This window comes from Kryptolebias marmoratus, linkage group LG14 (genome assembly GCF_001649575.2).
Source record: "Kryptolebias marmoratus isolate JLee-2015 linkage group LG14, ASM164957v2, whole genome shotgun sequence".
NCBI lineage: Eukaryota > Metazoa > Chordata > Actinopteri > Cyprinodontiformes > Rivulidae > Kryptolebias > Kryptolebias marmoratus.
In genome coordinates, this window is record NC_051443.1 from 12,528,436 (window position 1) to 12,556,275 (window position 27,840).

General features: G+C 38.9%; 1 protein-coding gene across 1 annotated transcript; it reads right to left on the reverse strand.

The window, feature by feature from the left end:
* Positions 1 to 8,576: 8,576 nt before the first annotated feature.
* thbs4b (thrombospondin 4b) lies at positions 8,577 to 25,072 on the reverse strand. Its single transcript, XM_017407930.2, has 22 exons — positions 24,823 to 25,072; positions 20,384 to 20,581; positions 19,470 to 19,720; positions 19,262 to 19,364; positions 19,009 to 19,091; positions 18,841 to 18,892; positions 18,025 to 18,176; positions 17,099 to 17,236; positions 15,638 to 15,715; positions 15,381 to 15,533; positions 15,166 to 15,270; positions 14,981 to 15,088; positions 14,742 to 14,901; positions 13,885 to 14,003; positions 13,264 to 13,316; positions 12,979 to 13,172; positions 11,784 to 11,962; positions 11,222 to 11,270; positions 10,932 to 11,128; positions 10,670 to 10,842; positions 10,376 to 10,515; positions 8,577 to 9,978 (listed from the first exon to the last, which is right to left on the reverse strand). Exons 1-22 carry the CDS (start codon positions 24,899 to 24,901, stop codon positions 9,920 to 9,922), a joined length of 2,823 nt encoding a protein of 940 aa, XP_017263419.1. The 5' UTR covers positions 24,902 to 25,072; the 3' UTR covers positions 8,577 to 9,919.
* Positions 25,073 to 27,840: the final 2,768 nt, after the last annotated feature.

Genomic DNA, 27,840 nt, shown 5'->3' on the forward strand with positions numbered 1-27,840 from the left:
TATAGCTGTTTTATAAGGTGATCTTATGTAACAATAAAACATACCAACAATGAGTCAGAGTTTGAAGGTGTGTCATGAACGAAGTTGAGCTTTAGTTTCATTTTTTTTTCCTACCGTCAGCTGAATGTGAGGCTTTACGGAATGAGAATAGCCAATAAGAATAAAGTACAGGGATCTGGACATATTTGATCAAAGACACAAAACAGCGCAGATGAATTCTGGAAAAAAAAGTTACAGCTCACGCACACACAACCAAAACCATTATTGCCACCTCAGCTTTGGTAGAGGGTGATTAAAAAAGGAAGAATCCACGAAACCAATTAAAGATGAAGAACAGGAAGATTGTACAATTACATAGTCAGTTTTAGGATCCAGACCCACATAAGCTGAGTTTCAATTGCTGAGGACAAAATAAAATTCTCCAAGAGTCTCAAACATTGGCAGATGACAGCAGCAGAAAAACAAACCCATGGGAGTACATCACAGAAATGTAAACTCCGTAACTAATTTAGACTGTGATGGTTTCAGATTTAATGGAGAATGAACTGATTGTGTTTTGGTGAACAACTAAAATGAACAAACCTTTTGTGAGTGTCCAAAGATATGATCTCATTGTACAAATACACATTTTGCCTCAGTGTGTGAGTATATATAATTTGCTTTCATATCACCTTTTTTTTTTCTTTTGTCTTTTAACCTCATTTGGGACCACTGTTGGTCTACATTTTTAACGGAGACATCCTATACTTAGTAAAGACACGCCAGCTGCTTTTTTTTTGTAGGCAACTGAAAGGTGAAGACTCATCCCTTACAGCCCCTCAGCCCCGTCTTGCTCTTTCCCGCTGCGTTTTGTGCAGCGAGCGCTTCCTGCGGGTTGTACAGATGAAGTGATTCACCCTGCTGAGAGCCCACAGCATGGAAACAGGAAAAAGTGACACCGGCCTCATCTCACATCATCCCACTTCCAACACTTATCCTGCCCTTTAGAAGGGCACACGGATGAATCAACATTGTTTAAAAGGCCACGGGAAGTAGAAGCAACATATTACAGACAGCCAACATGTGATGATTTATGACCTGGCAAAAAACAAAAAAGAAGACATGTTCTCATTCTCAATTCCATCCCCTTCATCTCGTCTCGCACCTTCTCCCCCCTGCTGTACTGCACATCCCACACACGTCTGTAACTGCGACGGGCTCTTATAGTTTCTCGCTGGCTAGACTGTACGCCAGATGCACAGACAGGCAGGCAAATGGCAAATGAAGATGCATTTGCAAATCTAAACGCAGACATAAACCCAGACGGAGCTCTGGCAACGTGTCACCACTTGTCCTCTTTTCACACAGACTGGAATCTTTTTGCTCATCCAAAAAATAAAAGAGATAGGTTGTTCTAGGACGAGGAGACGAAGACAGAGGAAGTTAGATAACAACTGAAAGGGAAATTTGGTGGGAAAGTAACAAAAGTAGAGTGAAAATGATTAATAAAGAATGATTGAATTGAGAGAAGCACAAAAGAAAAATGATAGATAAACAATAGCCCAGATTGGAGTGCAGAAGGCAGTGATGGATTATGCCTGGCAGTGAAGAAGGTGTTTTTGCTGGGGGAGCACAATCCAAAATCTCTTCTGCAGCTTCTGCCTGTGCTGATGAATTTTAAATCCTCTGCAAAGAACCACTGAGAAAACTGAGCTCCTCTTAGCGTGCTCATGGGTCTTCCTCTGTTATTTGCTTTGAATGAACTGCAAATGGCAGAAAAGGCATTATTTGTCAGAGGAATTCTTTTATAAAAGTAAGAACAAAAACCAAATAAAACAGGTACTCGTTTTAAGTCTTTCTGCATTTATTCACACCGGAAAATCTGATTGCGCTGCAAACAGATTTTTCCTTGAAATGTGCTGCCCTCTGCAGAGAAGAAAGTTACCTGCAGGGGAAAAAAAACCTTGCTGTGTGGTAAGTGTTCGTCACTACAAAACTAGGCATTTTATGTAACTAATCTGGTTGTGTAAGAGGCAAACTGTGCCTCATTATAATATCTTAACAGCTACACTCCTACAGAGGTAAATGTGAGAACACAATAATTTCTCCCAGAATTGCACAGGTTTCCTGATAATCATTTTCCACTCTCTGCTGAACATTTGGGCCTCAATTCTCCAGTGAGCTCTTGTCTTGGCTGCTGCTCCAATTTTTTTTTTTTTAAATCCTGAGGCCTTTAATTGTTTTAGGGAGTGCCGATTTTCCTCATGGTAGGAGACAGCAGACAGCCTGAAGATGGCTGGGTTCTCGGAGGAAAGGAGGAGGAAGATGAGAGTCGACAGGCAGAAAGGTCACGTGCAGGTTGGTGATGCAAACTGAGACGGGACGGCATCGGAGAGGGGAGCATGACACGCTATATGAGAGGCACCTGCACATGGTGAAGAAAGTGTCTAACTTGCCACAGATGTCAGTTTTTAGGTTGCTCACATTATGAAATTAAAACATCTAGAACATATTACACCACGAAGGTCGCTGCATACCTACCTAATGAAAGACTGTAATCAAACTGTTTTAATATTACCCCATATGTGAGTGCTAGTATATTTGTTTGCCACATTATTAACATAAAAGACACTTCCAGTGGCCTGAGTAAATATCCCTGTGAGAAGCAGCTAGATCCCCAAATGTCATAAAAAACACAATATTCTTTATAAACTACCTGACGTATAGCATCATCTGAAGGGAGCATATGTAGTTCTAAAACCTGTTTATACTTTTCTGCATTGATGGTGCTTTTCCAGATGTGGATGATGCCCATGCCAGAGGCACTAATGCACCCCCATACCATCAGAGAGGAAGGCTTTTAAACTGAGCACTAATAACAGGCCGGATGATTCCTGTTTAGGAAGAAGAACATGGCATATGTGGTTTTTAATGCTGCGCCACCTGAGGGCCTGAAGATCATCCAATATTGACTCTGTCTTGTCCTTTAAGCTCAGAGATTTCTCCAGATTCTTGAAATACTTCGACAATATTATGAACTGTAGATGATGGGATATTCAAAGTCTTCCTAGTTTTCTGTTGAGGAACATTATTCTAAAATTGTTCCACTATTTGTAGATGCAGTGTCTCACAGACTGATAAAACCTCTCCCCATCTTTACTTCTGAGAGATTCAGCCTCTCTAAATTGCTATTTTTATACCCAGTCCTCATACTGATCTATTGCCAAATAACCTAATTAGATGCAAAATGCTCCTCCAGTCTTTTCCTATTCACTTAGTCACTTACTTTTACAGCCTTTGGGGGTCCCTGTCCCCACTTTTTTGAGATGTGTTCCTGCCATACAGATCAAAATTATCTTATTTTTTTCCTAAAAAATGTACAATTTCTCAGTCTATATTTGATATGTTTACTCTGTTTCTTTGTAAATAAAATACGGGTTCATGAGGTTTGCACATTGCACACTGTTGCCACATTTTTTATAGCATGGCAAAGTTCACAGTGGATACTTATGTTGTCCCTTTGCAAAGGATTGTGATTTGTTGTTTTTTTCTTCTTACCAACACATGCTGGCAGCAGAGCCCAGCATGGTTCAAAAAGGAAAGGCTGGTGAGCAGAGCAGCAGGACCAGAAGGATAAGACCTGCTGTCCAAGAACTGATGCAGCTGAACACCTGGCCAACACCGAGTGGCACTGACAAGAATATCTGTGAATGAAAAAAAAAACCCCACCATTTAGACATTTGAAATTATGGCACATATGGCAAAATATCTATATTAGGATTTAGATTATGTAGAGATTTGTATTCGCTAGCTTTATATTGATCTTTTCAAATGAGTTCTGTTGATGCAAAGTGATATTTGGCTGAGTATATATGCAGGAACAGTTGCATTTGCATGTACAGTATGTAGTTTCTAAGAGCATTGTTATGAAGCCTAATACCTCTGGAAAATATAGGTGAGTGGCTCCTTTAGCAAGAAATAAGAAAGAAAGAAAATGGCAGGACGAATAGGTTCCAATTATTTGCAGGTGAGGAGAAATTACTGAGAAACCTGGGTCATACAGAAAGGTGAGAAATTAAAGGTATAGATCAAATATTTTGATCTATACTATATTATAATATATAATATAATATTTTGATCTTTGTTCTGTGGAAAGGTTACAAACAATATCTTCCCTGAAGTAGATAGCTATTTGAAAAACCTTAGTTTGAAGAAATAGAGTTTAATGTAATCCTGATCAAACAAGCAAGACACTGAGGTATAAACTAAAATGGATTGCTGTTATTCTGAAACGACTCCAATTTGAAAGCTGTTATAGCAGCTCATGCAAACACTGTTTTATAAACATACACACTGTTGCCATTTTTGCATTACACAGTTATTTACATGGACTTCTGTGGTAATTTACAAGCTCAGATTGTCTCAGCAGCTAGTTGTAGCACTTTCAATGCAGCCTGGGGCACATTTTTGCCAGAGTAACCATGTAGTGCAAAGCCACAGTGTGAATGTTTAACCTCTATGAGATTTTTGAGAGTGGAGTTGTTTCATGAAAGTCGAAATCCACTTTAGGCTTGGCCTCACTCAGACTAGCTATTAGCCCCTCAGCCCAGACAGAATTCAACTCTGTTTTTCCAAACTGAGGCCATTCAAAGAGCTACCTAGAACAGAGGATATATTATTTGGTAATACACTTTCCATAGAAACCCACTTTAAAAAAAAAACTGAACTATCACATCACACACAAAAGTGACATAAACCTGGCAGGATTTTTTACATAAGCGTGGAATTTCATGCACGATTTTGACAAATGCAAGCTTTCTTTTTGTTTACCTTATTACAGCCTTCAGAAAAAAAATTCTCTGTAAAGGAAAATCTTACCACACCATGAACATAAATACATTTGATACTAAAATGGTACCAGTCTTATTTGGCAGAAAGCCACAAGAAAACACATCAAGGTTCCAGTTTAAGCATGTAACCCTGCTATAATGGTCTCTGTGATGAGCTGCAAAGATGTGTCCAAAATAAGTGCAGTTCAGTGGAATGTGAGGCTAAAGAAAGAAGCTTCTGGAGCATCTTATAAAACATGATGAGGGAGACTTGGTCTTGAGACGACTTGTCTCACCATGCTGACAGGGTGGACACGTTTGTCCCCAGTGGACCGTTCCAAACCCACCATAAGGCCAACCACGAGTTAACACACGTGACCTGTGCTTCCCATCGTAATATGCAGTCCAGCGGCTGGATTACCAAAACTTTACCCATCAGACACGTCAGTCATGGTTTTTAAGGCTTAAATGTTACATAAAAGTGACACATCACTTGGGCAGATTATCACTTGCTTTTCACCCACTCTCCAAAACGTTGTATGTCTCCTGTGAACAGCTCTAAGGAGACGGGAACAAGCTGACACCTCTTGTGAAGGCTGGCTGCTTGTTTTCAAACTCTCTGTCACACACAAAATAGGAACTAATTCAAAAACAGCTTTGCACTGGATACTGTACATGGTTTAAAGGATCATTTTTTAAGTTTTACCTTTGAGACATGCTGGGTTTCCTGCATGAGATCCTCACTTCAGCGCTCTCTGCAAAAGTGTATTGAGGATTGAGGTCAGAGCTTTTAGGTTCAAATCAGAGCTTTGACTTGACTGTTTCAAAGTATGACACATGTTTTTCCACATCCGTTCTTTTGAGGCTTTGGGTTGGTTTCTTGCTGCATGACCCACTTTCTGCTGAGATTCAGCTCGTAAACAAATGTTCTGACACATTCTTTAAGAAAATGCTGGTATGATTCCAAAAAGCTCCTACTGGATGGGCATCAACAAATGATTAACTTCTGGAGTCAACCCAATTTAAGATCTTAGTTTGAAACTCTGGCATGAAAGGGGATAGGTGATATGCATACTTCAAGGAATGCTAAAACTTGAATTAACTCTGCAGCCAGTTTTATAATATTCACACGTTTTTTTGTTTGTTTGTTTGTTTTAAAAAGATCCTTCCTGTGAGTCATGACTCTGCTGACAACACTCAACTTTTAAAAGAATGAGTCAGTGATGGCAGAAATTTCATAATTCAATCATAGTCTTTAAAACGATTTCCTGAATCCGGATCACCACCAAAATCTATTCTCTTGTTCCTTGTACCATGTTAGACCTTTCCTGAAAATTTCATGAAAATATGTTCATGCGCAAACAGACAGACAGACAAACAAACTAGAAGCACTCAGAGAGCACAAACTTCTGCCAAGGCCATAGCAGCAATAAAAAATAACGTGATTTGGATCATAATCTGGATCACCATAAAATTATTATTATTATTATTAATTTTTATGACAACCCCAACATTCTAGGTAAATTTCATCCAAAAATTTTGGTCATGTTTATCAGACAGACAAATATGACCAAAAACATAACTCTTTGGCAGCGTTAAAAAAAGGAACACTTGCTGGAGCATAGCCAAAGTTTTAACAAAGGAGTCATCTGTGACCTTGACCTTTGAACCCATGGCCTTGAAATCAATAGGCATCACCCTTGACCCATGAGGTATCCAGCTGAGTAGTTTGACATTCCTACGTTACACAGTTGCAGAGTTAGAGCACAGCATCACCTGTGACTTTGACATTTGACCGGATCACCACTAACATTTAATCCCTTGTACCATGTTTGTTTCCTGAAAATTTCATGGAAATCCATTCTGAACTTTCAGAGTAATCGTGTGCAGACAGACAAACAGACACTGCCGAAAACATACCCTCCTTGGCAGAGGTAAAAGCGGCTTCTGTCCTAAACCTAGACCCAGATGTTATGAGACCCTGAATCATCCTCTCCACCTTACAGTTTGCAGACAACTTAATGCCTCCCCACAGCATCAGGGTGAACATGATTCCCTTTTTGCTCCTTGAGGTGGAAATGAGTCCCGCAGAGAAGTGTGATCTGAAACCCTAATCTCCGCACAAGCTGCTGCATCAATTTTTCGTGACGATAAAATGTTTGGTTTTTGTTTATCTGTTTGTTTATTTTGAAGGCGTGATCAAAGCAGATGTCTCAGGAAGCTTCCCGTTGTTCTATCCTGGGTCGCAGTTCTCTGAATGAAAACTTGTATCTCTTCATGTTGTTCTGGGATCAGCTAACCTCTTGTTCTTTCAGCTCTGCAGGCAGCCTCTTTTTGATCTGTGGGATAAAAGATCCAGGATCAACAGCTCCACAAAGAAAAACCTATAAAGTCATCAAATACGACATGGTTATTGTCAGGTTGGCAGGAGAGAGAGGCGAACCCAGAGCGCAGACTCATCTCCAGAAAAGAACTAGTTTATTAAAATAGAAGATAACCAAAAACAAAAACTGACATGGCAGCAAAACTAACCATAACAAAATCCAAACACGAGCAAAACAGGAGGCAAGACATGAAGCAAACGAGACAGCGCGTGTAAGCGACAACGTACCAGCGGCAAGTGGAGGGGAGGACCAGGTTTTAAAGGCAGAGGGTAATTAGGTGAAGTGGGCACAGGTGAGATGATTACAAAACTAGGAGCAGGTGTAGATGGATGTGACAGGCAAACGAGAGATAGACTGAGGAGAAGTGAATGATGACAGAAGCACAGAGACAAGACAAAACACGAAGACAACAAAAGAAACAATAAACCGAATACAAAAACACAAAGAAAACCCAAATCCTGACAGTTATTAGCTCATTGAGATTTTAAAGGAAATTGCATACTAGAACAGGAAAACAGACATTTATCCACTGATATTAAAATAAAAACAATACATTGATGCAGCATGTTGTCAGATTTTGATTTCTACCATAACAAGTTTTTAAAAAAAATCTTCAAATTCATTCGAGCAACAATTAAAAAGACAACGGGTTACATTATGCATTTTGTTCAAAGCTGAGAATCACAAAACCCTCATTTATTCAAGCTGACATTTCAAAGCTGCAAAGATCTGTTCTATGAGGATAAATTTAAGATTTATATATAAAGCTAGTCTATATATAAACATACAAAGGTTACAGAAAAGGGACAATGATGTTTTAGTTAGCCAGCTCCATTGAACTACCCCAAATCTGAAACAGTTGAGATGCTGTGTTAAATGTAAAAAAAAAAAAAAAAGACCGAATGCAATGACTTGCAAATCTCATGAACTCATATTTTATTCACATCTAAAGGAGGAAAACATATTGGTGTCTAAACTTGGACATTTTATAATGTTTTTAAAAAAGGTAAGGGTTTGATAGCATGCAGAATTTGATAGCAGCAACACATCGCAAAAATGTTGGGACAGGGGCAACAAAAAGGCTGTAAAAGTGGTGTGAATAGGAAACAGCTGTGGGAGCATTTAGCAACTAATTAAGTTAATTTGCAAAAGGTCAGGGAGAGGACGGTACAAAAAGAGGATCATGCAAAGAAGAAGCTATATGTGAACACCATGCAGAAATGCCACCATCTTCTCTGAGCCAAAGCTCCTTTGAAGTGGACTGAGACAAAAAGAGAAACAGTTCTGTGGTCAGAATATTTGGTTTATGTTACATTTGATTTTTTATGGAAACCATAGACACTGGTTAAAAAATAAAGTTTTATGCATGTGCTTAATTGTTGTCAACACAGACAAAATAAGACTTTTCTGCCCCTTGCATCTATAGTTTGAAAATTTACACAATTCTATCCGGAGGAAAAATAAGGAAACTTTTTTTGTTTAAATTCTGAGGACTACAGAGTCTCTTTATGCAAATTAAAAGTGTTTTTCTTGAAGTGAAACGTATTATGAACAATGGGAAAATATAAATACTGCCTAAAACTGCAGTACTCTGTTTAATGTTTCCTTCACTTGAACACATTCAGACATTTTCAATCCTCCGTCATTCTTCCCTAAAACTCACTGAACAAAATGAAAACCATGACTAAAACCACATGTAGTGATTGTGCTGAATTTTAAAAAAGATTTTTCAGGGAACATTTTGTAGTACACATCTGTATTCAGAGAGTTTTTGTAGAACTACGAGACAAAGGAAATAACAACCTCTGAGCTGTTACAAAACAAGAGCCAAGGAAACCAAGCAGCAGCAACTGAGCATTTTTGGCAAAAACAGGAAAAAAAAGTAAACTTGAACTTCCTTAACACAAGATATTTTATTAGGAAATCAACTTTCAAGGAAAAACAACGTTTTTCTTCATAAGAAGCAGACCACAAACTGTTTATTGTCCATTAAAATAAATGCTTTTGCAGTGTGTAGGCAGCACAATAAAACAGAGGGGAGTGCACCAGCAGGAATTTATTATATTTTCAACTTGTTTTGTCAGATTTTGAATGAAAAGACTGGGGAAAAACAAGTTTATGATGTTGCAAATTATTGCAGGTACATTGGAGAAGCAAACAAACGTGCTTTTGTTCTCTTCGAGGCAACAAATGACTTCTTTTGATATCTGTGGGAGACTAAGATAAACTCATTTGGATGTGGGTGTCGCTGGTCCAATAAAAACGTAAATTTTTTTTGTTTGAATTCATTGTGTTTTTTAGAATTCTCACACAAGTATTTTTTGATGTTCCTGATGAAATACAGATACTGTCTTTTGGTACTTAATGGATATAGCGTTATTTGTATTTTAAATTTCCTTGTATTTATTTAGTGACCGTGCTGTCTTTTATCTTACATTGTGCTTGGCGTAAATTCATATAACTTAAAAAAACTCATCTCAGCTGGGTGTTTTCAGAGATGATTATAGGAAAAAAACACATTTTGGTTAAAAAAAATAACACTGATGCACATACAGTACAGGACTGTGGTCATATATGTTACTGTAACTGCACAGACAAAACACACACACACAAACACCCCAACACCCCACACCCACACACATACACACACACAATACTCTCACACGCACATACACCCACACAGAGATGCATCATTTGTAGATGCGATATCACGCATCAGGTTTGACTTCAGATGGAGTCAATGGCGTGCTGGGCGCTGAACTCCTGGAAATCATATGGGATGGTGTCTAAAAAGAACAAAAAGATAAAAAATAAATAAAACCAAAGCAGGTATTATAAGGAAAACTGAAACTCAGCGATGTCAAACCTAATCACCTCACTGATGCAGTCTTTATGGAACAAAATGAAACACATTTCTTTCTCAGGTAAAAAAAGACAACAACAAAAAACAGCACAGGTCATGAAGAGTCGCTGAAATGATTGACTAGAGTGCTGTCCTTTAAGTTCAGTAGTTGTTTGTTAATGAAACAGCTAACTAGTTTGGCTTCTTAGATTATAGTGTTTTATCACACTGAAAAATTATAAAAGTAGCAGTACAAATGAACACACACACAGGTAATTACATCATCACTCGTCTTTCATAAAGGCAGGTGATAGGAACAATGTAAAATGGTGTTTCTGTACCGTTGCAGCGGTACTTCAGATTAGACCAGATGATGTTTTCTTGTGAGAAACAAAACACGCCAAGCCGTCCTCCTCTCATGGTCGTGTCAATGGTCACACCTGAGTCTGCGACCAGTTCGGTTCCCTCATAGAACCGCACTCTGAACAGGACACACGAAAGAGATTCTGATCAAGTTTCAACTTATGTTTTGGATTTCTGGTTGGCAGGATGAGAGAGTGTTTTTCTTTCGCTCTCATGCCAAAAACCGTCAAGATTGAAAGCAATGGTAAAAAAACATGAAATATTTCTCGTACCTGATGTATCCCACCTGCGGACGGTGCTGCAGGTACCAGCGGTAGGACACTTTATCCTTCCAGCCGACGTTTCGTGGGTCCTTCCACAGCAGACGCACCTGGTCGTTGGTGTCTCCCGTGTGCCACAGGGAGTTTCGTAAGTGTTCTCCTGGACCTGATTTAGATTTCACAGCCTGCAAAGTAAAAGCAGAAGCAGAAACATGCAAGTAATAACAGTAGGATTTGTGTTAATTTTGCAACAGGACTCGTGTTTAAGTTTCACCTTCAGCTGAATGCCCGGCTCGGCCACAGCTCTGAAAGGTGTTGCCTGCCAGTAAGTTTGTTCAGTCTGTTTCCACATCACCACATAGAAGGAGGACGAGTCCTGGTAGCCAAAGATGAAGCCGGCGTAGTCGTCATCGGTGACCGTGTTCACGTGGAACGTCCCCTCAAAGTCAACTCCACTGAAAGCAGTGTAACCTGACACCGGGAGGTAAAATCACACTTATGGTTGGGTTGGGTTTTGTGGAGAACATTGACATTTTATTAACTCAGACGGTGTGTTTTTCCTACCAACAGCAAGTCCTGGGTCACTGTTCATGGTCTGAACAATTTCCATTCCCTGTTCAAAAACAAGAGAGAGACAATAATTAATCTTAGCATGTTTCACGTTCTGAAATTTAGTTTTAGATATATAACTACCTGCATAACCCCATTAGTAAAAAGTGGCGTGTGGTAAAATTTGCTGCTATTTGCAACTCCAGTTTAAATGGAGTTATGTCTCAGCCTCCAGTGTTAATGGAGCTCAGCTCTTATACAACTTTTATCTCTCAGATACTGAACACTCCAGTTTGTTCAGAGGCTAGAAACTGAGCAGCTAGACAGATAAAGGGTTTACTTGATACAAAGCAGACATGTGTTGGATTCAAAACTACACAAAGTGAGCAGAAAGAAAAGCTGTAAAAACAGTGAAGGAGTAAAGACAAAGAAATGAGTCATTAATTAGGATGGTAGCGTTTGCTTTGCAATTTTATCACCACAAAGGACGTTCTGCCACAGAATGCAGCATCATTTAATGCACATAAACATGTAAATGTATACGCTCTGTAGGATACATGAAGAGTCTGAACCTCACCTGGTTCAGGACAACCCAGTTGGGGTCAATCTGAGCATCACCCTCAGGGTCCAGGACCACGGTTTGGTAGGCCCTGAAGTCGGTCAGGGTAACTTCTGCATTCTCAGGGCAGTTGTCGATCCTGTCAATCACTTTGTCTTGGTCGAAGTCCGACTCGCATATATCTCCAACACCATCATCTGATGAACATCAGACAGAGGTGAATTTAATCTATTGAAGTTCTTGCTGTCAGCGCCCAGATTTGTGTAATTATGTGCTTTTATAATTAAACGTGAATTTGCAAGTTGCAGTTCCAAATCTGTCCATGTTAATCATTAGTTCAAAAGTAATAGAATAATAAACTAATTTCAAAAACATCTTTTTTTAATTTTCTGTTTGACCTTTAATACGTTAATCAGCCTTAAAGGCCAATCCAAACACACTGAAGTCTAGAATTAGCCAGTTTCCACACAACTATTTTAATGGTGGGGGAGGGATGAAATGATTGGCAACTAAGGTGACCCAAAGGTACAGAACACAAAATTAAAAAGAAAAGTTTTACAAGACAATTAAATAGATAACATAATGGCATAATTTGTGAGATGTTCTGTTTTGTGCTTTGTTATGTGCTCTAATCACAGATTGATTCTTCAAATATCACAACTGAAGTGTTTCCTGATGAATTTATCTTATAAAATAAAGTTGACAAATGTGTGAATGCGCTGATGTGGAGTTGTTTGCTTTGTGCAACGGCACTTTTTTAAAATTATTATTCAGTAGAAACTGAGGAAACATCATCAGAACTTTCAAAAGACACCATCAGACTTTCAGTCTGCTGTACAGAAAGTCACCAACAAAAACACTGTTGACCCACTTAATTTTAACTGAGAGCCAGCTCTCCTTGAAGACCATTTAACAGGAGTAATGTCACAGTGACTTTCAAAAGTGCCAGAGAACTCAAGCACAAAAAATGTGCTTTTACTTAAAGTGCTTGATCTGCGTGGGTAGAAAGATACAGTGCAAAAAAAAAAAAATAAATAAAAAAGGCAACATAAATGGCAGTCGGCTAAAGTTCATGGATTGAATGTGGACATTCAGGTGAATTTTACTTGCGGGAGTAAAAAAAAAATTGAGTTTTCTTAGCAGTCAAACATTTAATCAGTAAAAACAATAAGCTGCTTTCACTGTGCTGTGTATTGTGTAGCCAGAAACTCACTGTTGTCATCAATCTGTTCAGGGTTTGGCACCAGCCTGCAGTTGTCTGGTCCTGGAGGTAAAAGATCTGGGATCCCATCGTTGTCATCGTCATCGTCGCATTCATCTCCCAGCCCGTCTTTGTCACTGTCCAACTGGGAGCTGTTGATCACGAAAGGACAGTTGTCCTTGGTATCCTGGTGACCATCGCCATCACTGCACAGGAAAAATACCCAATGACATATGATTAAAACATCAGTAAAAAAAATTAAAATACCAGCAGTGCAGGTGTGACAGTGTTATTTACCTGTCCTGATTTGTGTCACAAGAGTCTCCAACCAGGTCATTATCTACATCAGACTAAAAGAGAGCAGAAGGAAAATACTTCAGTAAAGGTTAAAGGGTTTTAAATCTTTAAATCAGCAGACATCATTCTGAAAATGTTTGTATTTGTTCTACAGAAAATAGGCACTTTTGACAGACTTCGTCTCTTAAAAACATTTGATTGTTATAAATGATGCAATAAGAGGCACAGTGATGGGATGCTGTGCAGACTGTATCAGTCTAACAGTTTGTTGGGAAACATTTGTTGATTTTAAGTCTTTGGGGCACAAAATATTATTCAGGCTTCTCTTTGGGCTCTAAAATCTCCCATTTTAAAGGAATTATTGGATGAAAAAAAACATGCAATCACTCTTTTTTTCTTTTTTTTATTGTAGTATTTAAAGTAGTGTTAACTAAAAATCTAACAAGCTGTCAGATAAATGTACACGAGCAAATGCTTAAGGGAATAGTTCTGATTGTTTGATGTGGGGTTCTGTCAAAAGGTTATGACCAATTAGATCCAGATTCAGAAACAGAGCTTTTTTTTGTATAAATAATGAGTTAGTTCACAACACTGTTAGTTATCCATGGGACTCTGAGTGACCTGGTTTGGGTTGGGGATGTCAGGACAACTGTCGCAGGCGTCTCCCACTCCGTCTCCATCTCGGTCCCGCTGGTCTCTGTTCTGGACCCGTTGGCAGTTGTCCAGGAAATTCTTTATACCTGCCCACCAATCACCCAGAGTGGAAAATTAGTATAGTTTTACCACTTAAAAGCTCTAATATCATGTGTTTCCAACTTCTGTAGAACATTAAACTGTTTACTTTCCCCTCTGAAGGGTTGAGGAGAACATTCTGTAAGCAAAGGTTTATTTATTGGAAAAAATACTATCACAAATACAGGAGCAGGTGAAGTTGTTTAAACAGATTTGAGTAAAAACGTCTAATATTATATACAAGTGCTCACAGCCTGTTCTTTGCATTTTTGCCATTAGGGTGCACTGTTGCATTTTCTGTGAAGCTGAGAGCAGTTTGCGTTCTAATGGTGTTTTTATTCATCGCAGGGAGGCAGTAGCTGCACCACAAATGCACAAAGGTCAAGCAGCACGAACAGCAGCGGTAGAAAAGAAGCTCTCTCCTGTCCTGTGGGGAATTTTGAGGTGTAATCATACAGGTATATGATCAAAGTGTGTTTGCTCTGGGGTCAGCCTGATATTGGATTTTTTTTTTTTTGCAGTGCTCGTCTGCTTCATCTTACATATAACAAACATTTACACTTCTACACAGTAATATATTTAACAGCATGATTTAGACAGATGTGGAACAAACTATAAACCCTCCCCGCATGATCTTTTTCCATAATTTATGATGAGAACATGAAAGGAGGATAACTTTGAGAGCCCTAAGTGATGATGGTTATATAACAAGAGTGTCAGTGTTGGTGATGTAATTTCTTTCGTACCATCTCCATCCATGTCGTCATCGCAGGCGTCACCTTTGCCGTCGCCATCAGTGTCCTTCTGGTCAGCGTTCTCTACCATGCGGCAGTTGTCACAAGCATCGCCGTGGCTGTCTCTATCGCTGTTCCTCTGGTCCACGTTGGACTTATAGCGGCAGTTGTCCTGAGACAGACACGGCTCGTAGTCAGCTCGTGCCAGTAGAAGTTGTCAAATTCAAATAAACTATTAGTGAACAACCAACCTGCTCATTTGGAATACCGTCGCCATCTGCGTCGTCATCACAGGCGTCTCCCAGACCATCTCTATCAGCATCCTCTTGGCCAGAGTTTGGAACAAAGATGCAGTTATCCTGCAGAGACACACCAGCTTAATGAAGGTCCTTCCTGTTTCAGCAAAACAGCCTTTTCTGATCATGCCCTTTCTGACCTTTCTACAACTTGGGTCCTTGCATTTGAGTTTCTCGTCAGGATACCCATCGATGTCAGTGTCCTTCCCGCACAGGTATCCGTTGCCGGCCCAGCCAATTCCACACTTTGGAAACAAATGAAACACCTCACAGAAAGTGTACACAGAGCCCCTCCCCCACATGTGTGAATTGACTGTACAGACTAAAAGAGCGTGCGATTGAGCTAAAATCCCACCTGACAAGAGATGGAGCCATCTCTTTCTCGAACACACTGGGCGTTGATGTCACAGGGGTTGTTCAAGCTGTTTCCACAGCTGAGCTCCGGCTCGCAGCCCTTCACCTGGTCCCCTGTGAAACCTGTCTTACAGCTGCCGCAGTAAAAGGAGCCCTGAGGGGGAATTAGGACAGCTGCATTTGAAAGCCTTCGAAGAGTTATTTAAAAGCAACGCGACTGAAGTAAAATGTCCAGGTTGAGGCATGCGTGCCGGTTACCATAGAGTTGTGACAGACTGAGTTCGGAGTACAGCCTCCGTTGTCGGGTCCTTTGCATTCATCAATGTCATCACACACCTGAAATGAATGCACCCAAATGTTTTGTGACAGTTTCACCAAAATGTGTCCTTAATTTTAAAAAAAGCCCTCACAGCAAATAGCATTCACACATTCAGATTTAGTGGCATTTATAGCATTTATACAGTAACTATAGTGAGTATTATAAATATTTAACTACCTGTTATGTATTATATTATTACATACCACCTACTGCACAATTATAAACATGGTGAGTTGTGACAGTTTTAATCTTTGAACTTTTGCTGAACTGAGCTTTCTAGATTTATTCTGGCAATTTTATTTTCCAAATTAAAGCATAGTATAATGACATGTCCATTGTTAAAATGGTTAATAAGTAATTAGACTACTTATTCACAATCACATTTATTTTGCCAGATGTACAAAGATCTGTACACAAGGATTTTTCCTGGTTACAGTGCAGGAGAAGGAAACACTATTAGACAGGGAGACTGCAGTGGAGGAAAAAACTATTTTTATAATATAATGGTTAGAAAAGGTTTTTTATTTTTTTTATAAAATGTGTTAAACCTACACAGAGGACGAACCTTTAAATTTAATATTAAATGTCACAACACATTCAATTTATCTTTTGGCTCTTATCCCCAAAATGTACTTTGTAAGGCCACAGTGTTATTAAAAACTCTAAGGCTTTGAACACCAAACTCTTATCAGTTTAGCCTTGGAACAAAATGTAATTGTTAGGATTCATCTGTTTTTAATCATCAATCCAACCTTGGAACAAAATTCTTCAAACTGTACGGTTTTATTGCTACAGGTGCCAGTCATGAAAATACACAAAAACTTAAATTATGTCTACAATTCAGGCTTTATGGATCACCGACACAAAGAATAATAAAAAATATGCAAGATTACAATACTAAAAGGCAAAAATGGATGAAAAGGATGGATGTGGCCTCTAGGTCTGAAAAGAAGAGCCAATATAAGCTCACCAAATCTGGATTTTTCTTGATGACCAGCAGGAGGTGGCATGTCTATTCATATCTTACTTTGAGCTTTGTTATTCATTTATTGTTTTTTTTACCTGACAGTCAGATTTTAAGAAAAAAAAGACATAACCTTATCCCATATTTTTAATTTTTCTTCATTAGATGTCCAGTGAAAATGTAAGAATGTAGACAAAACATTTGGATATTTGACAACCTGCTCTTAAGTAAAGCTTTATTGTTTTCTGTCTCTTCACAGTGTCTGTAAACTGATGCTACATGAGTTTAAACATTGCACCCCCACAAAAAAAATAAACCTATTTGGTATTGAAGTTTTATAGAATGGTCTGTTTAATCTGATTTTGAGTGTAGCCCTCTCTTTAATTTTATTGTTGAATTAGAAAGTTTTGTTCATGTTCTTGTTGTGTCATTTAACCTGTTTGTTGGTCTGAGCGAACACAATGCCCACGCCCTCGACTGGCAGGCCAACGTAGCCCAGTGGACAGGCGTCGCAGCGGAAGCCTGGCGCGGTGTTCACACACTTCACTCCGGGGAAGCAGGGGTTAAACTGGCACTGCAGGAAAAGGAGGACACGAGCTGTGCTGAAGCAGCAGAAATGAATGTGTTTCTCACAGGGCTTCTCACCAAAAGCTTTTAGGTCTGATGACATTTTTGCTCCTGTAAGAAAGAAGTTGCTGAAGGGGCTATAGCCCTCTGGGAAGAGGGGAGTAAAAACAGGAGAAGACAGACAAGCAAACACAAAGCAGCTTTGTAGTTTTTATGGTTTCTGTGTTTTAAAACATCCACTTTTAGCTAACACTTTTACCTATATGTCAGAAAAAAAGAGTATTAATAAGATTCCTTATGTAAAAATAAGATAAAATGTGAATTTTCTCGTAATTAAAGAGGCCCAGGAAATCACTTGGCCTGAAATAATGCTCTCCAACAACAAAAAGCAAAATCTGGATACCCCTCTTCTATGTAGCTCATAGATATTTTGTTACACTAAATAAATGCAGAAAGAATTCTGACACTACATTTATTCTACAGTGTTAGAGTGTACACTTTGATGAGTGGACACCCCTTGAAGTGGATTAATGATGCTCTACTAGTTCACAGTATTTTTCATCCTAATCTAAAACAAAACAAAACAACAGAATATGAACCGGATGCTTCAAATACATGTAGTCAATGTGAGCCAGCTTGAGCTTTTTAAACTTTACTCTAGCTGTACCTGTTGATGAACCAGGGTGTCAACAGTTTTATTAAACCCTAACCCTAACCCTAACTATGCAGGTCAAAGTTAGAAGTCATTCTCATGAGGGAAGAAGCATGTGAAAATGCACATTTGTACAATGTTACCTCATCTACATCATCACAGTTGAACCCATCTCCCGTGTATCCGTCTGGACAGGGTGCACACTCAACACCGGCTGCCGTCTCAATACACATATCGTCACGGAAACAGACACCCGGGGTACATTTTGGTTTCACCACCTCAGTACCACCGAGACCTTTAAATATTGTGGAAAACAAGCATATATTTAACTGCAGAAATGGCATTTTCTGTGAAAATGCAGTGTAAAGGCTGAGTGCTGAATGACTTTTCTGAAGCTGAATTGTTAAAGCTAAATGAAGTGGAACACTAGCTAAAAGCTAAAAGAAACAAAATGATAGATAAAGGCTAAAAGTAGCAAAACTCTAACAAAATGTAGAAAAGGCTAGGTAAAAGTGAAAAGTAGTAAAACACTAGCTAAAAACAAAAGATCGCTAAATGTGAGGTAAAAGTACCAAAATTCTAGCTGGTAGCTAATAGTAGCAGAATGTTAGCTAAAAGCTAAAAGTAGCATCAAAAAACAAAAATAGAGCAAATATGCTGAAGCAGATTTTAAAGAATGTTTTTAAGAAATTAAAGAGATCTCAATGTATTTCTATTGGAAAATATTTTTAAATAAAGTTACATATTTTAAACAGTATAAGTTAGAAAAACCAAAAGTTCTAGCACCCTTCTCCTGAACGAGCTGAACGTTTTGACATTTAAAATAGTACAAAGTATGCAGTAGTTTGACAAGAACAAAAAAACAACAGGAAGACAATCAGAATTTTTTGTCAGCATCAATAAAATACATTATTTACTGTTGAGGGACCCTGATTGAGCATTACTGGGAATGTTCTTACCACAGGCCTGACACTCAGAGATGGTGTTTCTTAGGAAGGAGGTTTCTTTAACCTGGATGAGGAAAAAAACAATAAGAAGTTTATTTGCAGTTGGGTTGTCAGGCAGAGAGGTCAGCACCGAGGATGTGGGGATTAAGTAGTCTCAGAGGAACTGTTTGAGGTGGTTACCTGCTGAATGAGCACCTCCTTCAGTTCATTTATAACCTTTGTTAACTCCTGCATTTGATTAGACAGCTGCTTTGTGTTGACCCCTAAGAGAAAGAGACTGTTAATTTTGTGTAAGTAAATCAGAGGCTGCTAGATTCTCAGAAGGTGTCTCATCAGCTCAGCACTGTATGTTACTATCTTCTGGCTCAAAGTGTCACCCAGGGAAACATTCAGCCATCTCTACAAACATTTATTTCCACTCAAAGAACCTTACCCAGAGTTTGGACAGAGTCTCTTTGCTGGAAATGACAGTCTTGTAGCGATGCAACATTCTCAAATGAGTCCCCGACCGCCAGTTTTAGTTCGTCTAAACTCTCCTGTTAGAATAAAACAAAAGTGGACCCTTTTGTAAATCTGCAGAGGCATTACGGAGACAGAAGCGCAGCCATTATTGTGTGGAGTTATTGTAAGTGACAGTTCACCTGTTCCCTGGCTTGCATAGTCTTCAGCTCCACCATGCCGTACCCGGCTGGCAAACCTCGGAAGGCAGCCGGAAGATCCCTGACTGTCTCTACCAGCCTGCAGTCCAGATGCAGCTCCACCCCGCCTGGCTCCTGCTGCTGCAGCCCCTTCAGGTGGAACAGCAGTCGGTGTTGCTGGCCATCTGCCAGCACCAGGTTGTTGAAGGTAATGGAGCTCGTTCTCTTGTCGCTCCGCAGATAACGCAACACAGCTTTGAGAGGACAAGGCAGAGCAGAAAACAAACTACTTACAGAGAACATTTACTCTAGAAGCTTTGTTGTTAAGTCTGTAATAGAATAGTGGCAAGAAAACGTGAAGTTGTCTGCACCAGTATTGAGTCATATTTCTAAAATTGCTTAAACTAAAATTTCTACCCCCTCCTTCATTACAGATTTTATTACAACAATAAATAATAACAACAAATAAACACTTTTTATTATTCAGATTCCTAAAGTGATCCGTTTAAATGGAGTTTTATTTATTTGAAAGAATAAAATAAATATCTTACCTGTCTTTGAATGATCTTTGGAAATATAGAGTTTAATTCTGATCTGATTAACAAGCTAATGGCTAGTCTGAGCAGGGCACTTGCTTCGCATGAATCACTGATATCTTTGAGGTTCCAGTTGTTTTAGACGTCATCAATTTACTTTGGTCTTGCTAGCTGTTAGTTGATGAATCCAGTCAAAAGTAAATTACTTTTCCCTAACTGAGGTGGTTCAAAGGGCTATGCTTTACAGCAAGGTGCCAGCTATGTGTTTGGATGCGGTTAGGCTGCATTCATTCTGTTAATTTTTATTTTATTTTAACAAAAATAATAACATGTAGGTTAGTTTGGCTTTGGAATAACAAAGTTTTCATCATGTCTTTGTACCTCGGTTGAGCTTCCCCATCACGGTGAACTCAAAATACTTGCTGTTGTCCCTGGGGTTGTACAGGCTAAACACGGTGGTTCCGGTTTTGGGTTGCAGCTTGAAGGAGGTTAGGATGAAAGCCTCAGTCACCCCTTGTTCAGCCAGACCCCCCTGCAGCAGGTCTGGCAAGCAATCGGGCGATGTGAGCAGATCATAAACTGTTGACAGGGATACGGAGGAGAGAAGCGGTAAATCACATGAGCAATAGATGATGAGACATAAATATTTACGACCTGAAGCCACACTCGGCTGTTGTCGAGGTAAACACATTCTGAGTCGACAAGGAAATGATGATGCCGTCCAAGTGTTTGTTGCTCTTGCAAGCCACTGCACAAACTTGGCAGGCTCAGAGGAGCAGCAAAAAGGCAGATTTTAAAACAAATCAAAGCTAATGGCCGCGATAATTTGTTTTTCCTTTTTGTTAGATCTCTGCTTAAAATGGCCGATGAGCTTTCGTTCACAGGCAGAAGCTCGACAAGATCCACAGCATCTGCCGACTGGACACCGAGGAGGAAAGAAAACACTTATGGTTTGAGTTTCTCTTTAATAAAGTGACTTGGGAGCTGGGTAGACCACAAGAGGATATGCAGTGAATCTCTCGTCTACCATCTGCACAGATCACAAATATACAAGTACCATAAAGCAGTCAGCAAGGCCCTCTGTTCTGAGGAAGCAAAATTGCTCCCAAATGGTCACAGAGACTGGCCGTTGTTAGCCAAGACTACACCACCCCCATCCTGCCTTTCTTTCTTTTTTTTTGGTTTTTCTCATCTGCTCACAGTCTTACAGTATAAGTTTTGTCAGATAAATCAGCAAACCCTGGAGGCTACAGACACTTTCACCAAAATTTAGATTAACTGGGAACTTTTGTATTGATTAATTAGCAACAAATTAGGATACAATCAAGGAAAATTTAGGCTAACCAAACACAAGAATACAAACCTCAACATTTATTTCATGCCTTTAGGGTTACTGTACACTTTAAACATCCTCACACAGACTGCAAACAGTTCTGTTCTTCATAAGTCTTCTGGACAGAGAGCTCCGGAGGGGGTCAATGACGTCTTCCACAAAACACCCTGAGAAAGTGCCTCACGTCACCGTCCCCGATTAACCTCAAATTTCAAGCTTCATAAAACGACTCCAGCTCAAAGCCATTAAGTAATCCAGAGTCTTGTCCCTCTCTTAAAGCCGGCACATAAATCTGACACGGTTAGTTTACTATTAAGTAAGCAAATGGTGAACATTTTTCACTTCTCTGCTTAACAAATGCTCCACACTAGAACTTTTGTGTGAAGAAAGTTGTGGCTTGTCATTAAATCTTTAAAAATATCACGTCAAACTCTCGCAGTGATGAGGGAAATATATCACCGGCACCAGAATGTAATTAGCATAAAGAGTGAAAGTCTCATTTAGCCATTAATGTCAAACCTAATGGACATCCAAGATATTTTATCCAAGATATTTTATGATGCAGGACAGTCTACATCTGTTTCTTGTCAGGTGATAGCACTGACAATTTTTTTCCCCTTAACCTCATCTGTCAGAGTTGTTATTTTTCTAATTTATCTCTCTTTTAGCTTTCCAGGGTAATATTTTAAATCAAAATTTTCGTATTTTTGCAGATACAAAAGAACTGCACCTTTTTGTGGGACTCTGTTCTCCAAGTAATGTATGCAAATCAGAGGGATTACATTTCATCTTAGTGAAGTGAGTTGTCATGCTTAAAAGCCTGAGTGGACTTAAAAAGCGGTGGATCAACATTGTTAAATGGCCTTTTGTACACCAAGCTATGATGGTTTTCTAACCATCACAAAGTGATTCAGATGCTTAAATGAATCAATGTGCTTCTTTAATGGCTAAACCTAAATAAATAGTAATTAAGCATGAAAGTAAACAGTGAATGAAAATTAACATCTGACAGTCTGGCCCACAAATTAACCTTGTATAGTCTTGAGTTGCAGAACAAACACTCGTAATTCCTAATGTGGACTTTATGAGTGCCTATAATTTTGTCTGTACATATTAGTGAGACCATAAGCAAAAAACAAAACAAAAAAACAAGAAAGAAAAAGCAATAACTAAATAATCAAAAGTTTAAGTTCTGCATTGATTTCAGAAATTACTGTACTGTTTTTTTTTTACAAACAAAACAAGTATGAGGTTAGTGTATAAAAGGTTTTTCAGTGTAAATAACAGTCAAATCCAGGGTTTCTCTCTTCCAACTTGTTGCTGTTTCACAGGAGTGGTTTGGTGTGAAGCAGTTATGAGTAGCTAGTATCTTAACTGCAGTAGACAGCAGGCACAACGATCTTAGTTCAGAACAACAGGAAGAAATTTGCATGGGGAGATAAGCTAATGTCACTCAAAAGATCAAATCAACCTTGGTCTGTAATTTTTTTTTTTACATTTAAGAATGTTCATAACAACACTTTCCATTAAAACATAATCTACAAAATGGAACTCATTAAGCAGTTTGTGTAACTAATGAACAAATAACAACACAGCATATGATTAAACATCTATAAACTTTTTAAGGTATGTGTGGTTTTAGAAGCAGAAATTCACTCTTTAATTAACTCTGCCCTCAGTAGCCTTTAAGCCATTCAAAAGAATTTGTCTGTAATTTTTCAGACTGAGATCATTCAGACTGATGTTTACTTCAGGTAAGTTATTAGCTGCACATAAACACTTCACTGAAACTCATTTCAAAAGAGTTCTGAACTGCTTTTTAAGTTAGTCAGAAGACCTTGTTGTCAGAATAAATGTCCTTTATTATTTCTGTGTTTGCGTGGTGATGACCTGTTTCTTGCATCAAACTGAATCTTCTCTTAGAGTCTTATTGTTAGACTTTATGCTGCCAGACACCGTTTCTTTGGGCATCACAAAAGCCCAGTAAGGTTGGGGAAAAACGTGATTCAAGTTACACCCTTATAAAACGTTAACAAGTTAGCCTTCTGCAACGGGATTCTCCACCAGTGACTAATCCTGAAACAGTGACATTACCAAGAAAAATCAAAGCAAAAAAAAAAAAAGAAAAAAGAAAAGAAAAGAGGTTTCTACTATTCTCTTGTGGCATCTGTTAAAAATGTTGAAGAAAATCTACTGAAATCCAACAGCTCTGCGCATGAAAAAGTAATGCGAAGTCGTGACTAAACCCCCTTGATGAGCTGCAAGTGAGAACAGCCAAAGTTGGGGGATGGGCGGCTAAACCATGGCCTGAAAATCTCCAGATACAGAAGGTAATTAATTCTCTCCAAATATGACCCCTCTCATTTATTACCAAATTATTTTCAAATCTTTTTTTTCCCTATTGCAATAATACTGATGAGAAATACTTTAAGCAGACACTTTAGCACTCAACAGAGAGCTGCTGTATCTAAAATAAAAAGTGGGTTCCAATTTTTGGTGATGTCAGCTATGGGCGAAGTCATCCTTGGGATGTTATTATTGATCGATGTTTTCAATATCTGTTACAAGCTATTATGTCTCAGCTTTGTGCTTCTTAAATCCAACTAAAGCAATGCTTTAATTTGTTTCCACTCTTTTCAAATGCAATAAATTCCAGTTATGCAACCATTCAAGGGTAATCATAAATGAAGAATCTTAGTAATCTGGACTTGTTTTATTTGAATTTTTAGCCACCATAAGGATTGAAAGGAGTGAAGAATGCTTGGTTTCCTTGTAAAAAGCTGGTAAACTACAAACATTTATACAAGTTGTCAGCAGCTCTGTGTTTGGTGTGTGTGACTGTGAGTGTGTATCTGGGACAGAAAGAATACAGAGTGTGAAGTTACGTATTATCATCCCTAATTATTCCCATGTGTGTGACCAAGCTGGGAATTAGTTTTAACAAATGCGAGCCAGAAAGCTAAACCTCCTGAAAGCTGAGCTAATCAAGCAGATATGGCTGGTAGGGTTTCTGAAATTCTGCAGAACCACACACACACACACACAATATTCAACTCATCTCAACAACTGACAGGAATATTTAGCACTTTAATCACACCTCAGCGAGTGTCGCTCACCATGTCTAATCCTTTGTGTTCTTTGGGTTTGAAAGCGATATTTGCTTTCACAGTGTCTGCTTCACCATTATGCCCTAAACCTAAACCCACATGTGCTCAAACACTAAGTGGCGGTTCCATCAAATCTGTTTTGACTTTTTTTTAATAGAGAGAGCGAGAGAAATAGACAGCGTTTAGGACTTCAGAAAGAATACAATATAAAGAAACGATTTTATTTTTGTGTTGAAATTTTGAACACTTTGACCGAAAAAGTCACATCTCATCTCAGAACCTTTTTTACAGCCACCACTTAGCAAAGCTGTCAGAGTTGATAGTGCAACATCATAATAAAAATGTTAAAAGCAAATTAAAACACTTTAAAAAGCACTCACCCAAAGCCTGGGCCTCCACGTGCACGCAGAGTTTTAACAGCAGCTGTGAGGCCACAATAAAAGCCGTCCACCCAGTCATTCTGTCCCTCCAACTGGTCTCAGATCTGGAGTTTCTGTGTAGAGGTGCCTGCAAGTGTCAAGTTTTTTTTAAATTATTAGCAAGATGATACTGTCATGTCAAGCCTGTTAAAAGCTAATGACTGTTTTTGTGTGTGCCTCTGGATTGTGCACGGGGGAAAGGGGATTTGTAGGAGTGTTACTGAGGGAGGAGCATCAGGGCAAAAACCTGCTTCTGAAACCTTACTCAGACGGCCCCATGCAGAGAAGGAGTGACCTGAGAAAACTCTACGCATTACCTACTTGCAACTTCAAATTCCCAAAGGAGATCTCATTTTCACTGTTCGTGACTAGCTCTAAACTCAAAGAGCCCATGTTTAGTCTTGACGGTCACCTATAAAAAAAATGTTTTTCACTTTTGACTTACAGACTGTGTTGAAGGCAGGGACATTCTTTCCCTTTCCGTCTAGAGATCAGATGTGACACCTTTTACATGCCCCAGTTTTCCTCTTTCCATTCCTGGGCAGTTGCAGGAAATGAGGGCTCCAGAGCGGAAGCCTTTGCAAGCCAGGTTAACCAGACAGGTGGCTGGCTGGCACGACGGCCAGGTCGTCAGCAAGTCTGGATCCACACACTTTACCACATTTTTTGGGAGAGTCCAGGTGACTCAAGTCGTAATGATGTTTGTTTTGTTTTATTTTACACGAAAGTTGCATTTATAAACCCAATAGGAAGGATAATGCCGTTGAGCTCAAAAGAAATGTCTGTTTTGAAATTTTTTTTTCCTTTTTTGTTTTTCTTGAAAGTCTCATGAGTTACCATGTTTATACAAATAAGGATAAAGATGCGTCTCTATGACAACAAACAGCAGTGATTCAGTTTCCATAAATCTAGTGGTTATTTTGTATAAGTTTCTTTTCCTTTTGTTGTTGTGTACTAATGTGTATTCTATCCAGGACGATTGGAGTTTTTTCTGCACTCTTATTGGTTTTCAAAATGATCCTTTACAGGCAGAGTGATTCTAGAGCGCAGACAGCCCCCCACCCCCACCCCCCNTGCCAGACCTCAGCCAGGAGCTCAACAAACTACATCAGTTTGCTCGGCTCACATCACGATGCGGTTGATGAGGTCAGACAGTGAACACAGCATCTGGCTATGAGATAAACCCAAACCCCAAATGTGTCTGACACCATCCCCTGACTATTTTTATTCACAGTACCGATATGACCGAATCCTGAGACTCTAACACATGATGTCAGCGTCTCATAAAAGGTGTAAAAGTTACAAACGATTATGGCCCAATTGTAACCCAATGATGCTAAAATGAACTGTGTCACTAATGGGTGAAGCATAGCCAACATGATGATTTTTTTTTTTAAGACAGTAACAATATATCTGAGCTCCAAAGAGGGCTGAGAGCAATTTTTGTACAATTGTAAAATGTAAATAAATAAACAAACAAACTAAAAGCAGAATGTAATGATTTGTAAATCTCATAAATCTATATTTTAGACACAATAGAACATAGTAAACATATCAATTACCCCAGTTATAGGAAAAAGTAAGATAATTTTGAATTTGATGACAGCCACACATCTCAAATGTTGAGACAGTGGCATGTTTGCCACTATGAAGCATCCGCTCTTATTTATCAACAGTCTGTGAACATCTGGGAACTGAGGAGAGCAGTTTCTGTAGTTTTTGGAGAGCAATGTTGTCCCATTATTGTCTCATGTAGGATTCTAGTTTTTCAACAGTCCTGGGTCTTCTTTTCTAGATATTTTTGTTGCATGAGGTATCAAATATTTTCACTGGGTGAGAGGACCAGGGACTGCAGACAGGTCAGTTCAGCCCCCCAGCCTTCTACTATGAAGCCATGCTGCTGTAATGAATGCAGTTTGTGGTTTTGCATTGTCTTGCTAAAATATGCAAGGGCTTCTCTGAAACAGAGATAATCTGGATGGGAGCATATGTTGTTCTATAACTTGTACTTTTCTGCAGTGATGGTGCCTTTTTAGATCTGTAATTTGTTTGTATTATTAGTGTGGTCCAATAATACAAAACAAATGAAGATGATTTAATATGAAGGCAAGTAAAAAAGACAAAGAATATTATAGAATCCATACTTTTCTTTTATACACTGTCATTTCTAATCAAATCCAGCCAAATCAGATATTGTTTTTCTTTTCAAGTTTTTTTTTAATGTTTTTATTCATACTGAACATTTATCTTGGTTCACCTATAATCTGTTAAACTCACTGTATCTCTATTTTTCTTAAGTCTCATGGGTCTTTCTGATATTTTGGTGGTTTGGTGTTTAAGGATCAAAGTTCAAGCTCACTGGGTTAATTCACAAGATCTGTGAACATGAACTTACTTGTGAACCGATTGTTATATTATTGATTTACATTTCCCGTCTGCCCAAACAGGTATGCTGCTGTTTTGCCCTCACATCCTATAAATGTATTTAGCCAAACCTGAGAGAGGTTTGAAATGTGATTCCGTGACAGCTGCATCTCAGTTCAGACGCTGTGGAAGGTCTGGTGAGATTTCAGATTGTGTTTTGTGTTGCTCACATTGCAAGAATCCCTCTCCCACTCTCACACACAAAGAAAGTAAACTCCAGTGCAACAGTGGTACTGAGCAAAATCAGTAGACAAAATAAACTTTGAGCTGTCATTTCGAAAAATTCTTTGGAGAGAGAGAAAAAAAAGCTAGAATGCTGTTAGAAATACACACCAGCGACTCAATTTTCAATGTCAACACTGTTACCTCAGCAGACAGTTTGGTGTTGTCTGGATACAGAAATCTATTCTGACATATAATGATGTGGCTGTCTGTTTCTAGAGACTTATTTACCTGCAGCTTGAACATATTTTAGGATGACAAAAGACTTTCCCTTTGTGATTTGAGTCTTTTGTAAGGACCTTGTTTCACACGATGTTTTGCCACAAAAACTGG

Excerpts from the sequence above, each read along its gene's own strand:
- thbs4b (XM_017407930.2), bottom strand. The coding sequence starts at position 24,901 with ATGACTGGGTGGACGGCTTTTATTGTGGCCTCACAGCTGCTGTTAAAA. Across the intron at positions 18,893-19,008 it reads AGGAGGTGCTCATTCAGCAG|GTTAAAGAAACCTCCTTCCT; the intron begins GTAACCACCTCA and ends TTCCTCATCCAG. Across the intron at positions 14,902-14,980 it reads ACGGTATTCCAAATGAGCAG|GACAACTGCCGCTATAAGTC; the intron begins GTTGGTTGTTCA and ends TGTCTGTCTCAG.